At 50.7% G+C, this 12,571-nt stretch overlaps 1 protein-coding gene across 7 annotated transcripts in view; it reads left to right on the forward strand.

Annotated features, from left to right (window-relative positions):
* PIP5K1C (phosphatidylinositol-4-phosphate 5-kinase type 1 gamma) overlaps positions 1 to 12,571 on the forward strand; it is a 72,243-nt gene that overhangs the window by 50,164 nt on the left and 9,508 nt on the right. For 5 of the 7 annotated variants that reach the window (XR_016348208.1, XR_016348210.1, XR_016348209.1 and 2 more), the window contains exons 7-14: positions 763 to 1,062; positions 1,696 to 1,901; positions 4,778 to 4,861; positions 5,373 to 5,421; positions 6,286 to 6,370; positions 7,096 to 7,257; positions 8,245 to 8,386; positions 9,307 to 9,339. Coding sequence is in view for 2 of the 7 variants with exons in the window: in XM_089775015.1 (XP_089631141.1) it covers positions 763 to 1,062; positions 1,696 to 1,901; positions 4,778 to 4,861; positions 5,373 to 5,421; positions 6,286 to 6,370; positions 7,096 to 7,257; positions 8,245 to 8,386; positions 9,307 to 9,339 (1,061 nt within the window). In the remaining 5 variants the exon portion in view is untranslated. Of the gene's footprint in view, positions 1 to 762; positions 1,063 to 1,695; positions 1,902 to 4,777; positions 4,862 to 5,372; positions 5,422 to 6,285; positions 6,371 to 7,095; positions 7,258 to 8,244; positions 8,387 to 9,306; positions 9,340 to 11,550; positions 12,567 to 12,571 lie in introns of those variants that run through there. The other 2 variants (XM_075903305.2, XR_016348211.1) reach the window with 2 other exon arrangements.

Genomic DNA, 12,571 nt, shown 5'->3' on the forward strand with positions numbered 1-12,571 from the left:
ATACACTTGCTGTGTTTGTTTGCTTTGTTTTGTAATCTGGCAGGTTGATCTCTTTTCTCATATGGCATGCATAGACCTTTTTGTTTCCTTTTAAAAGCCTCCCAGCACTGAATAAGCAAACTGAGTTTGTCATATCATTCCTAATAACATGACTACCTAAAAAGGGCCTGCAGTGGGGGTGGGTTAACTGATCTCTCTAGCAGACTGTTTTATAAATTGACTCATTCTAAGCAGGGTAAGTGGAGATGAGTGTTTCCTCCTGGCTTCATAGAGATGTTGAAATAAATGTTTGTTCTGAGCAAGGGAACATTGAATTGGAGATCTAACAACTATGAGCTAAGGAGATTTGATATTTTAGGACTTTAAATTCCCACTAACTAGCTGTCAGAGTGAGGGTGGTGCTTACGTTTCCCTTTTCTTAGCCATGGTTTGTGGGGAAATCTCTTTGGGAGTTCCCAAACTTGGCTGTTTGCCCAGGGAGATGTTCAAATTCTGATTTCCTATAGGCAAGGCAAGGCATCGCAATCTTTCCAGTTTGTAAAGCTTAGGTGCAGCTATTTAAAATGCTTAGGGGGAGTTTGCTTGGAATCTTTCTTCTGCAGGATAGAAAAGGTAAAAATAAATTTGAGGTGTGCGAACACTGGTCTGTAAACCCTTCCCAAAGCCAGTCTGAGCATGGGTTCCGCACTGAACAAAGCAGGTGTCGTTCTTCACAGCGGCTCTTTCTAACCTGCCCTTTCTGCCTGCCTTGCCCCACTGCAGAACCTGAACCAGAACCCACGGACCTTGCTGCCAAAGTTCTATGGACTGTACTGCGTTCAGTCGGGAGGCAAGAACATTCGGGTGGTGGTGATGAATAATATCCTGCCCCGAGTGGTGAAAATGCACTTGAAATTTGACCTGAAGGGTTCCACCTACAAACGCCGGGCATCCAGGAAGGAGAAGGAAAAGTCCAGTCCCACTTTCAAGGACCTGGACTTCATGCAGGACATGCCAGAAGGCCTAATGCTGGACACCGATACTTTCAGTGCGTTGGTGAAAACGCTGCAGCGAGACTGCTTGGTAAGGACAAGAAGAACCCCGAAAGTGGGACTGACCGACGGTAGCTCTGCAGCTCTTGGCTGGCTGTAACTAAAATGGACTGTCCCATGTTAGGCTTTGGGGCTTACAGATTAATGGGCTATCTGCTGTATTCTGAGCTGAGCTTGTCAGTGCCCAGATTCCAGCAATACAGTAGATCGGGCTGCTGGAACTCTGCTGCTTGCAAAGAGCATTCACTGGGGTCCTGGAAATGTCGTGAAAGCAAATGACACTTGGCTCCCAGGGACGCCGCTTGCCATATGCTGCGGTATTCTTGGTCTTAGTCTCCAGTTCACCATCCTCAACTGGGTCCTTGGGGTGAACTAGTGACTGAGATTCTGCTTTACAGTCTGGACAGGTGATGGAGCAGAGCTGGGCATCCCACAACACGGGTGGCTGAGATCTGTTAGACCAAGCCCAAAGGACGTTGTGTTGAAACAAAGGGGAATGAACTCAGATCCGCTCTCCCATAGCTGCTAAGGAGTTGCTGGCATGAGTTCTGTGTAGCCAACATGGACAGTCCCATGCTTTTGGGTCTGCCTTTGAAGTAGCATGTGGGAACTTACTGGACTGACTCTTGTCTAACTTGTTCTTGAACCCGATTCTAACCTGTAGGTGCTGGAAAGCTTTAAAATCATGGACTACAGCCTGCTGCTCGGGGTGCATAACATAGACCAGCAAGATCGGGAGCGGCAGACTGAGGGAGCCCAGAGCACATCTGATGAGAAGCGTCCTGTTGGGCAGAAGGCACTTTACTCCACAGCCATGGAGTCCATCCAGGGTGGGGCTGCCCGGGGGGAGTCCATAGATACAGATGACACGTAGGTGAAAATCTGGTTCTCTCCAGCTGTTGTAGTGGGAGTGGGTGGAAGCCAAAAACCAAAGTAGTAAATCCTTAGGGCTGCAAGCTCTTTGCTGTTGGCTCGAGCTGTCTGAATGACCTGTCTGTCTGAAGGAAAAGGGAGTCCAGCCACTAATGTGGAGCCTGGAGTAGTGATGTGAAATGTGGTGCTTGGCATTCGGAAACACTTACCAGTTGTTCTTTGTAATGGTTGTGACTCACCCGATAGGTGAGTGGCCCCACACTGGCCTGTAGTCACAACGCCGGTCTCAGGAGGAGCGTTTGGGGCATGCTAGCCTAGCCTGAGGAGACTAGAGTTCCCTTTCTGCCTGGATCGTGAGTCTGTCACCTTATCCCTGGGACTTCTTGCCAAGCCATACATGCCAGCGCGACCAGAGGATTTGGCCTGCTTCGCAGTGCCCTCTGCTCCGGGGTGCTGGGGTTTGGTGGGAATGGATGTGCTCAAGTGGAGCTGTGGGTGGGGGAGGCTAGCCCGCTGTGTGTTTGCACAATATCTTCTCTGTAGCTCTTGAGCCGTGAGTGGCTCTGGCAGCATTTTGTCTTTATGGCTCAGTGGGCTGGGCTTACTAACAAATGGTGGGCTTGCTCTGTTGGTCTGCTAGCGTCCGTGCTCTGAGAGACCAGCTGCTTCCCTTTGAACCAAGGGTTCTGCACGCTAACAGAGCCAGGAAATACTTCGGCATTTTCATTCTCTCAAATAACTCTTAATTCCAGTAGACCTCCTGATGGCCACGTGTTGACTTACCACGTGTTGATGCTAATTCGGGCCTGGGCAAAATACAGCCCATGGGCCAGATGTGACCCGCTAAGCCACCAGATCTGGCCTGTGCAGTCAATAGGGAGCCTCAGGCAGGCTCCCCTGCTTGCCCCACAGCCCTGCTGCTCAGAAATGTGGCTGCAGGGTGCTTTCTCCTTACAAGCCCAGAGGGGAGGGGGGAAGATTCAGACACTGTTCCCACCCCCAGCATAATCCCATTGGTCTGTTTCTGGACAGAAACTGGCCAATGGGAACTGCCTGTTTGAATAACACGCAGCCACGAAGCACAGTTACTCCTGCTCAGTTACTCACTCAAGCAAATGGCCAGACCAGCTGAAACATTTTAAGCTATGGAAGCCTTTAGCTCGGCAGGCAGGCTGGTTTGGCTGCTGGCTGGTTAGTCACCTGGCCAGAGCCTCCCTCTGGCACTCCAGCCCTTCCATTCTCCAAACTTCTGCCCCTCACTCCTGCCCTGCTACTCCGCACATCCAAACCTTTTGCCCCCCCTTGCACCCATATTCCCTCCCAGATCTGGTACCGCCATCTCCTGCCTGAGATCACAATCCACTCCTACCCTAGATCTCATCCTAAAACCCTGCACCCCAGTCCCCTGCCTGAGGTCACAACTGCCTCCTTCACCCAAACTCCCTCCCAGACTCCATTCTCTCCTGCACCCCAATCTCTTACCCCAAGCTTCATTCTGCACCCAATCTCCATCCCAACCCCCACTCCTCCATTAATACTATGGAAGAGTGCAGCCCTCGACCACTTTCCAGAATCTTGGACTGGCCCGCTAGCAAAAATTATTGCCCACCCCGTACTAGGGATGTAATAGTGTAGTTGATTCATCAATAAGCAAAAGCTTATAGGTTAATGCTATAGACTACACACATTTCCCCCTCTCCACCCCCCTTCCCTTGCCAGTACATTTTTTAGCAGGCTGGCCAGCAGCCTGGCTCAGTCTTGGTTCACACTCGGTCCAGGACCTACCCCTGCCTTTAAAGTGTATTAGGAGCCAGGTGGGCAGGCAGCCCAGCTCCATTCTGGCTCATGCTGGGTCCGGGAGCTCAGACCCCCTGTAGACATAGGCAGCAACATGGGGAAGCAGCAGCCTGTCAGCAGGCGCTGCTGCCTCTGACACAGTGGCTGCTAGCCTGGCCCTCGGGGACTAGAAAATAGTTGACTAACCGATAAGAATTAATGAGGTTACTCGACTATTCAGTTAACGGATATTTAACGTCCCTACCTGGTACTAATTGCACTGCATGTTCAAGATGGGTATTAGTGGGCAGGGGGAGGGACAGTTTAAAAACAAACTTGTGCTTGAAGATTTGGGCCCAGCTTCTGTTTTTCTATGCACACAAGGCACTCTGGCTGCATTCAGGATTTATGCCATCTGTAGTCACGAGCCGACTGGCCTTCAGAAGAAAATAGGGGTTTATATCCTAGTGTTATCAAAGCATTTTGCCTGCAAAGGGCATGCCTAAGACTTGCCTCAGCACTTCTGTAGGGAGCTACTGCTGGGTGTGGTGGGAGCAAACATCCATCTTAAGAGTCAGAACGTATGTTTTTGGAGGAAGAGGATATTTGCCCAGATGCCTCCTTGAGGTGCCACACAAGTCTTAATGTTCTCCCAGGCTGCCCTAAGGAAGTGGCCGGAAGCTGCTAGCTTAGCGTATCTGCAGGGTGGCATTCACGTGTAGCAGCTAGTGCTTTGTATCTCGTTTGAGTATGAACCTACGTCCTACTGCGGGACAGGAGGCCTGACCCAGGCAGGAGAGTGCAATCACATACCTTAGCACTCTTCACGGTCAAGAGATTGACAGGGAACAAAGAACATAGAACACCACCTTCCAGTTAGACAGCAAAGCGCATTACAGACAGTGTGCGCATCCCCCGGTCCGTATCTTATAACAAAAGCTGTTGCACCAGGGACAACCTGATTTAACTACAGAATCCCCCCCCCCCCGTCCCGCCCCCCCTTTCTTCCCCCCCCAGATAATGTCAATCTCTTTTCTGCTCTCACATAATGCACAAGCCTCCTGGGGCATCTCCGCATGATGTTTTCTTTTCTTCAGAATGGGGGGAATCCCGGCTGTGAACGGAAAAGGAGAGCGCCTCCTGCTGCACGTAGGAATAATAGACATCCTTCAGTCCTACAGGTAAGAGGGCTTGAGCATCCACTGACCCCCGAGCTTCCATAAAACCCGCTTCTAATATTGTCTGGCGAGAGAGTAAAGCCTGCTGCAGAGAAGATGGTCTGAGAGGGCACGTGTCCAATTTGCCTCAGCTTGATCAAGGTGTGTTTGAAAGCTGTGGGATTTTCCTCCTGCTCCTTCTGAAGTTCCTATCTCAGCCACTCGTGCTGAATCTGCTTTTCTTAAAGAAAAATCTCCCCTTCCTGGAGGGGTAGCGCTGTGCGGAGGGAGGGGGGTAGCTCTTGTGCCCTCCTCACAGCTCCAGTATGTCCAGGGAGTCCTGACCTCCCAGCTGCTGGCACCTAGCAATCTGCTTCAGAGACATCGGCCCAGCTGGCTGGGGGAGAGGAAAGCTACGCTCTGCGAATGGGAAGGAACCATGGTCGCTGACTGTCCTTTGCCGTGGGAGGGTGTGAAAGGTGGCCTGCTAGGCAAGGAGAGCAGGCCTGTGTCCAACACTCTCTCTTAAAACTAGGTTCATCAAGAAGCTAGAGCACACATGGAAGGCCCTCGTCCATGATGGGGTGAGTGTTCGGCGCACGGCCTAGGGGGAGAAATGTTCTTGGCAAGCTGGTAGTCTGCAGGCTTTGCCTGTATGCAGTTTCGTGCCATTCGTAGTCTTTCAGCAGGTACAGCCCCAGTCCAATGGAAAGGAGCAGTTCCTCCCTCCTATACGTTTGTGGCATGGTGCTTCCATTAACCCACCCCACTTCCTCAGTTGGTTGGCCCTCCTGATTCTGTCCTTTGCTCTCTGCTGTACCAGGCCTTGGACTGTCCCAGAACACTCTCTGCAATGTTTATATTTCCACTCAGGTGAATTATTGGCCAATGGGGAATCACTTTCTACTTGTTTTCCTCTGGCATTCCACAGCAGCAAGTTGTGCTGCTGCAGAATTGACTTGAGCGGGAAATGACTCGCTCTTCAGAAACGCCTGTCGGACTTCCCCTGTAAATGGGGCGAATGCATCTTGTAGAGGCCAATGATTATGGAAGCAGGATGTAGACCATCAAAGCTGCCCAAGGCCGTTTCAGCTTTAGTACATGAAATGAAATCACTAAAATGCATCGATGCTGTGTTGGTGAATTTTGGTGACTGTCCAATCCATCTGTATCCAAGTGCACTTTGAACTTCAGTAAACAAAACCAGGGGACTCTCTTGTATGAAATCAAGCTGTTTGCTTCCTCCCAAAAAACCTAGGTACCCTTTAAGCAGCAGAATCACTAGCCTAGCATAAACGACCGAGAACTGCATCGAAATCCAATCAAAGGTTTTATAGTGTTAAAATGGAAGGACTTACCTGAAATGATCTGCTTAAGGTGCTGTTGCCATTAAATGTTGGAATAAAGAAGACTCACTGGGCACTGCTGACCGCCTCTCTTGTTTCCAGGACACGGTGTCAGTGCACAGACCCAGCTTTTACGCAGAGAGATTCTTCAAATTCATGACCAACACAGTGTTCCGAAAGAATTCCTGTAAGTGCATGCAGACTTGCTGTCTGGGGCACCCCTTTGGGGCCCTCCCCTTTTTGAGATGGGCAGGAAGTCCCCTCTGCCCCCCTTGTTTCCCCCACCCTGCTAGTAGGGAAAATCTTAACCACACAGCCTGCTGCTCCCCACACAGCCACGGAAATGCCTGCCCCGGGTGGTCTCCCTGCTTCTTCTCCTTTGTATTTGTAAGGTGTCTTAAAATGTACCGGGCTATGCTCCAGGGGCAGCATGAGTGTGTGGCGTTTTCCCCACACCTGTATTTATCACCACATTGCAGTTTTCTTGTGGGCTTTGTGTCCGTCTGTACAGTTTGTAAAGCAGGTGTGTAGGAACTGGAGAGTACCATGCCCCAAGAATCAGAGGGGGCATGCCTGGCAAGTGCTTGTTTCTCCTGTCATCCTTCCTTATGTGAGCCAGCTGTGTAGCAAAACAGGACTTCCCCCTGCAGGCCAGGCCTAAGCTAGGAAACTGCAATGGCCAGAAAGCTGGAACTGATTGCAGCTTGGAGCTGGCCAAATTTCCTATAAAAGGCCCAATTCAGAGCTGGAAGCACTTTAGGCAAACCGTCTCAGCAGCCCACAGCCAGGCCTTCCTGGAGACAGTCGCTCTTTTGCTGTGTTGTGGGGTTGTTGAGCCCAGGGGCAAGAGGGTTTCTCTGATGTCTGTCAGCACAGCTCATGGTCTCACCTCCTTAACTCTTCTGACTGCAGCTCTGAAATCGTCTCCATCTAAGAAAGGACGTGGAGTCTTGTTAGCTGTCAAGATGCCTGGTCCAACAGCTGCATTTTCAGCTAGCCAGATCCCCTCGGAAAGGGATGAGGCCCAGTATGATCTCCGTGCTGCCAGGAGCTACCCCACGTTGGATGATGAAGGTAGTGGTTGTGATGATTTTAGCTCTCCAGTGCCTATTCTGTTGCCCCGGGTGTGTAGCTGCTCCTTTGCATCCTCCCCGTACTCGTTCAGTTTCCCCAGTGTGCCCCAGAGACAAGTTTCACTTGATCAGCAGCTCTTCATTCCATTTCTTGCTGTGATCTGCAGGTGCTAACCCTGCCCGGGACGGGGGGGAAGATAAGAGACTATTGCTTTGACATGGCAATAGGAACTAATATATTGGCTAAGCAAGGGCGGAGTTCCTTTCCTGCACTTCTGGAGAGAGCCAGCACAGGAAGGGTGCCATGTAAAAATGGTCATTCACGTCACTGCTGCAAGGTGTGCTGCCAGGTGGCAGGAGCAGTGATGACGGGGACAGTCCAGATGCCATGGAAATGCTGTTGGCTTGTGGAGCATCTTGCTGTTCAGTGGGGATGTAAAAGCCAATTCCTTTGGTGCTTTGGTACCACGGTCCAGTGCAAGCCATGGCCTTTGCCAGGAGGAAGCTGGGTCTGATTCTCCACAACCACTTATGTCTGTGCAGCCTTTCCCAGTTCTGAAGAATGGGAAAAGGTAGCGGGCAGTTGGGCCTATGAAGTTTACTCTTAAGGATTCGTGCATCATCTGAGCACATGTGGCTATTGCTCGGACAGTCGGAGCCCAAAGTAGGGTCTGAGCAAGGCCTTAAATCCCCCTGGCAGCATTGCAAGGACACTGGTGGAGCTGGGAGTAAAGTTCCTTGGTAGGACTGTGCTGACTGTGCACAGCCCCCACCTCGCTCAAGTCAGCGCTGTTGGTCACTGCATGCCTGCCCCCATACTCCTTCAGCTGCACAGCACGGAAGATCTGCCCACTCCGTAGGCGGCTGTGGAGCCCAGTGGCGGTGCAGCAGACTGACATGACTTCAGCAGCTGGCCAGACAGAGTTGCCTGCATTTAACTCATTCAGCCTGTTTTTTCCTGTCTTCCTGCCCTTGGCCTCGTGCATAGCAGGAAGGCCAGACCTACTACCCTGCACTCCCCCTTCCTTCGAAGAAGCAACCACAGCCTCCATAGCAACGACGCTCTCGTCGACGTCGCTCTCTGTTCCTGAGCGGTCTCCCTCAGAGACTTCTGAGCAGCCTAGGTACAGGTAAGCATGGAGTTGTCATCTGGGTGTCTGGCCCGGCTCTGGCCTGAGTCTCTGCCCTGGCTGATTTTCATTAAACTGCTCCTAGGAGCGAGGACTGTGGCTTGGGATTAATTATTGCTGTCAAGTAGAATAGTGCCCTCTAGCCCCCAAAGACTCTTTTAAAAGCCCAGTCAGGTAAATGTAGTGATAGAAATGTAGCCGTGTTAGTCTGGGGTAGTTGAAGCAAAATGCAGGACAATGTAGCACTTTAAAGACTAACAAGATGGTTTATTAGATGATGAGCTTTCGTGGGCCAGACCCACTTCCTCAGATCAAATAGTGGAAGAAAGTAGTCACAACCATATATACCAAAGGATACAGTTAAAAAAATGAACAAATATGAAAAGGACAAATCACATTGCAGAACAGGAGGGGGATGCGGGGGGGGGGGGGGGGAAGGAAGGAAGGTAAGTGTCTGTGAATTGATGATATTAGAGGTAGGGAGAGTGGGATGTTTGTGAGTTAATGGTATTACAGGTGATAATTGGGGAAACTGTCTTGGTAATGGATGAGATAGTTCAAATGTTTAAGTCCTTGTTGGCAAGTGTCAAATTTTAACATGAATGACAGTTCAGAGGATTCCCTTTCAAGTGCAGATGTAAAAGGTCTTTGTAGCAGAATGCAGGTGGTCAAGTCATTGAGAGAGTGTCCTTTCTGGTTAAAATGGCAAGAAACTGTTTTCTCTTTGTGATCTTGTCTGATATCTGTTTTGTGGGCATTAATCCTTTGGCGAAGTGTCTGAGATGTTTGTCCAATGTACATAGCAGACGGACACTTTCGGCACATGATAGCATAGATTATATTTCTGGATGCGCAGAAATATGTGTTCTTGATCTTGATCTTACAGTCAGGTAAATGTGGGTTTTGGTTTGTCTCCACAGGAGGCGCACACACTCCTCAGGGCAGGATGGCAGGTAAGATGTCCTTTTGTGCTCTAGTGACTGGTGGAATTTCAGTAGCACGTAGACTTTGTCTTGGGCCCCGTCTGCAGAGGCGAGTGACTTTCTCCCTCTGATCTTCATGATAATAGACCCCAGCTCTTATCTAGCAATTCTTGTCAGTAGATCTCAAAGCACTTTACAATGGAGGTCAGTATCGTTACCCCTGTATTACAGATGGGGAAACTGAGGCACAGGGTGATGAAGGAACTTGCCCAAAGTCACTGGATATGGAAAGGCAGGCATATCCTTGCATGAAATCTTCTGCCTGCATTCATTGGTGCTAGATGCTGTCAGAGCTGTCTTCAGTGAGTCTGATTTGTTTAACACCCCCCCCCCCTCCAAAAAAAAAGGTGTTGAGTAATCCCAGCTCTGGCTGTTGTCATGCTGTGAGTCGTGCTCGCTCTCAGCATTTCTGGGAGTTCAGCCCTCTGCTCTCCAGTGGTGTGTGGCAGGGAGCTGCTGCACAGTGGGGAGAATCCCCTTGCTCCTTAGAGGATACCTTTACTCCAAGATCTTTCTTTGACAGTAGACGTCCGACAAACATATCGTTAACACTGGCGGCAGTGTGTGCCTGCTGGAGCAGAGGAGTCTGAGTCAGGACTCCTGATGTTCTGTTGCTAGCTGTGCCCCAAACTTGCTGTGATCCCTTGTAAGTTAAAGGCCAATGTTTCCAAATACGGCTTCTGATCCTGGGTCCTTCAGGTTCTGGCATCATAGGAAGTGCCTGCCTGGGTCAGACCCAAGATCCAGCTGGCCCAGAGTTCTTTCACTGACCAATGACAGCAGCCTTTGCTGAGCACATCAGAAGAAGGGTTAAGAACTCCCCCTATGGGTCTATCCTAGTCTCCAGTGACAAGATTGTGCTCTGCACCAAGCCAGGTTTATCCAACCAGCCCCAAGTTGTGATCATTCATGTGAACAATTCTGGATATTTTTGTCATCTACATAAATGTCCGGTCCCACTTGCAGTTTTGTCTTGGTCTCACTAGTGACCCAGGGCCTGCTTTTCCCTGGTGCTGTAAGAGCCACACCCACAACTGAAGGAAAGGGGCGCTGTCAGGTACTCAGCCCTGATGAGAATCGTATTCGATGTGTAATGGCCTCACATCTCGAAACTGGCAGCCCACTGGGAATCTCTGAAGCTGTTGGCCAGGCCTGTCGGTTTCCACATCTTTGGGGCTGCTGCTGATCCTGCATTATTCACAAAGGAGCTGAGGTTCAGCGATTGCTGGAGAGCAAGCCCTTTGAAAGCCTCTGAAAAGGGCTGCACGTACAAATGTATTAATACATGAATCAAAGTGAATTTATATCCTCGCTCAGAAAACCTGAGGGGCTGTACCCAGCTTGCTGAGGCTCTCAGTGTGGCTGTCCTGGAGAATTCTCCTGGGAGTTTTTTAGAACCTGTGCTACAAGAAACAGCAAAGCCCGTAGCTCCCAAGCGGAGCCTCATAAAGCACTGCAAGCGCTCTCCTGCTGGCGATGCGGTATCCAGTCCCTGACTAGCGCTGCATCCTCATCCACTTTTGCACAGACACGGTCAAGGGAGCAAGCTGAGGGGGTTCTTGGTATTCCCATGTGGGTATTCTTGTTTCTTCCTATTACATCTTCTCTTCAGGTATATCTGTAAATAACTCTTCCCCTGCTGCTAGTCCTCTGGGGTATGTCTACACTACCCCGCTAGTACCCAGTGAAACGAGGTGTACCGGTAGTTCGGAATAGGAAGCCTAGTCCGAACTACCTAGTTCATGCCCCGTGTAGCCGCGCTGCACGGGGTTCAAACCAGCGGGGTTTTAAAAATGGCGGCTCCCCGCTTATGCAAATGAAGCCCGGGAAATTCAAATCAAGGGCTTCATTTGCAAGTTCGGTATGCCTACATTACCCTCCTAGTTCGAACTAGGAGGGTAGTGTAGACATATCCCTGCTTAGCAGTTGGTCCCTCCCCCGAGGACCACCGAACAAGTCACTTACTCCAAGGCTCTGTCTGCGCTTCAGGGCCCAGAGCAGCATACCCATGCTGCCACAGATCCGGAGTGTAGATGCAGCCTACGTAACAAGGGGCTTTTCTGTCGCATTGAAATTGATAGCTGTGAACGCACCCTTCAGTTAACGTACCTGTAAGGATACGGCTCCACCTAGGACAGAAAAGAATGTGAATCCCCAGGAGGTTTTGCTGATATTTTGCAGGGTAGCGGTAAGCAGAACACTGGGGACCAGAGAGACAGACAGCGGGGAAGGAGCGGATAACAGCTCCATGTCTGAGACTGGGAGAAACTTGGGGCAAGGAGTTTGGTCCAGGTGTGCTGGCTGAAAAGAGTGTTCTTCGTGATCTGCGCAAATACGCTGTTCCTAGTATTTGATTCCTTCTCTATTCAAAGATACAGAACTTGGTATATTGTCTGTAAAGAAACAAAACTGCAGCAAAGAATCACAGATTGCTACTCCCTACTGGAGCATCCACAGCGCCCAGACTCTTGACTAGCCGCTTGGGTTGAAAACAGGCAGGCGGTCCCTAGACACATGGCTCTCCCTAAGGTTATGGTGTATAATCTAGTCTGGACTGTGTTGTTCACCTTTGGTACTTGTGCACATCCTAGGCATGGCGGGAAATGCATAGGAACGTAAGGACAACCAGGCTGGGTCAGATCAAAGGTCCATCTTAGCCCAGTGTCCTGTCTGCCAACAGTGGCCAATGCTTGGTGCCCCAGAGAAAATAAATGGAACAGGCAAGCATCAAGGGATTTCCTGCCCCGGCAAATGGCGGCTAGGGCCACTAGCCTGGCTAGTAGCTGTCGAGGGACTTCTCCTCCAGGAATTCCCTCGTGCTTTTTTGAACTCTGTTATAGTCTTCAAGTGTGTCCTCTGGCACAGCTGGAATGTCACCAATGCAGCTCCTCCTTTCACCCCCGCTTTCCTCCTCTCCAGCAGGCAGCTTCAGGCTGCCAGCCATCCTGGGGTAAAGCAGGGTCTCTGCTCCAGCTAATCCCACTGCCCAGTTCTCGCCTCCCAACCAGGAGGGGTTCGACCCTCTGGGCTGGGCAGTGGGGCTGCAAGAGCCCGGGAGAGCCTGACTGCAGGAGCTAAGAGAGCTGGTACATGTGTGTGGCGCAGCTGCCCATGGGTACCAGGAGCTGTGTTTGTGGCAGTGCTGGGCTGGGAGGCTGATGGACGTGGGGGAGATGGTGTGGACCGGAGTAGACAGGCCTGT

The sequence above is a fragment of the Pelodiscus sinensis genome, chromosome 32, assembly GCF_052426305.1.
Source record: "Pelodiscus sinensis isolate ZL-2025 chromosome 32, ASM5242630v1, whole genome shotgun sequence".
In the NCBI taxonomy this organism is placed as follows: Eukaryota; Metazoa; Chordata; order Testudines; family Trionychidae; genus Pelodiscus; species Pelodiscus sinensis.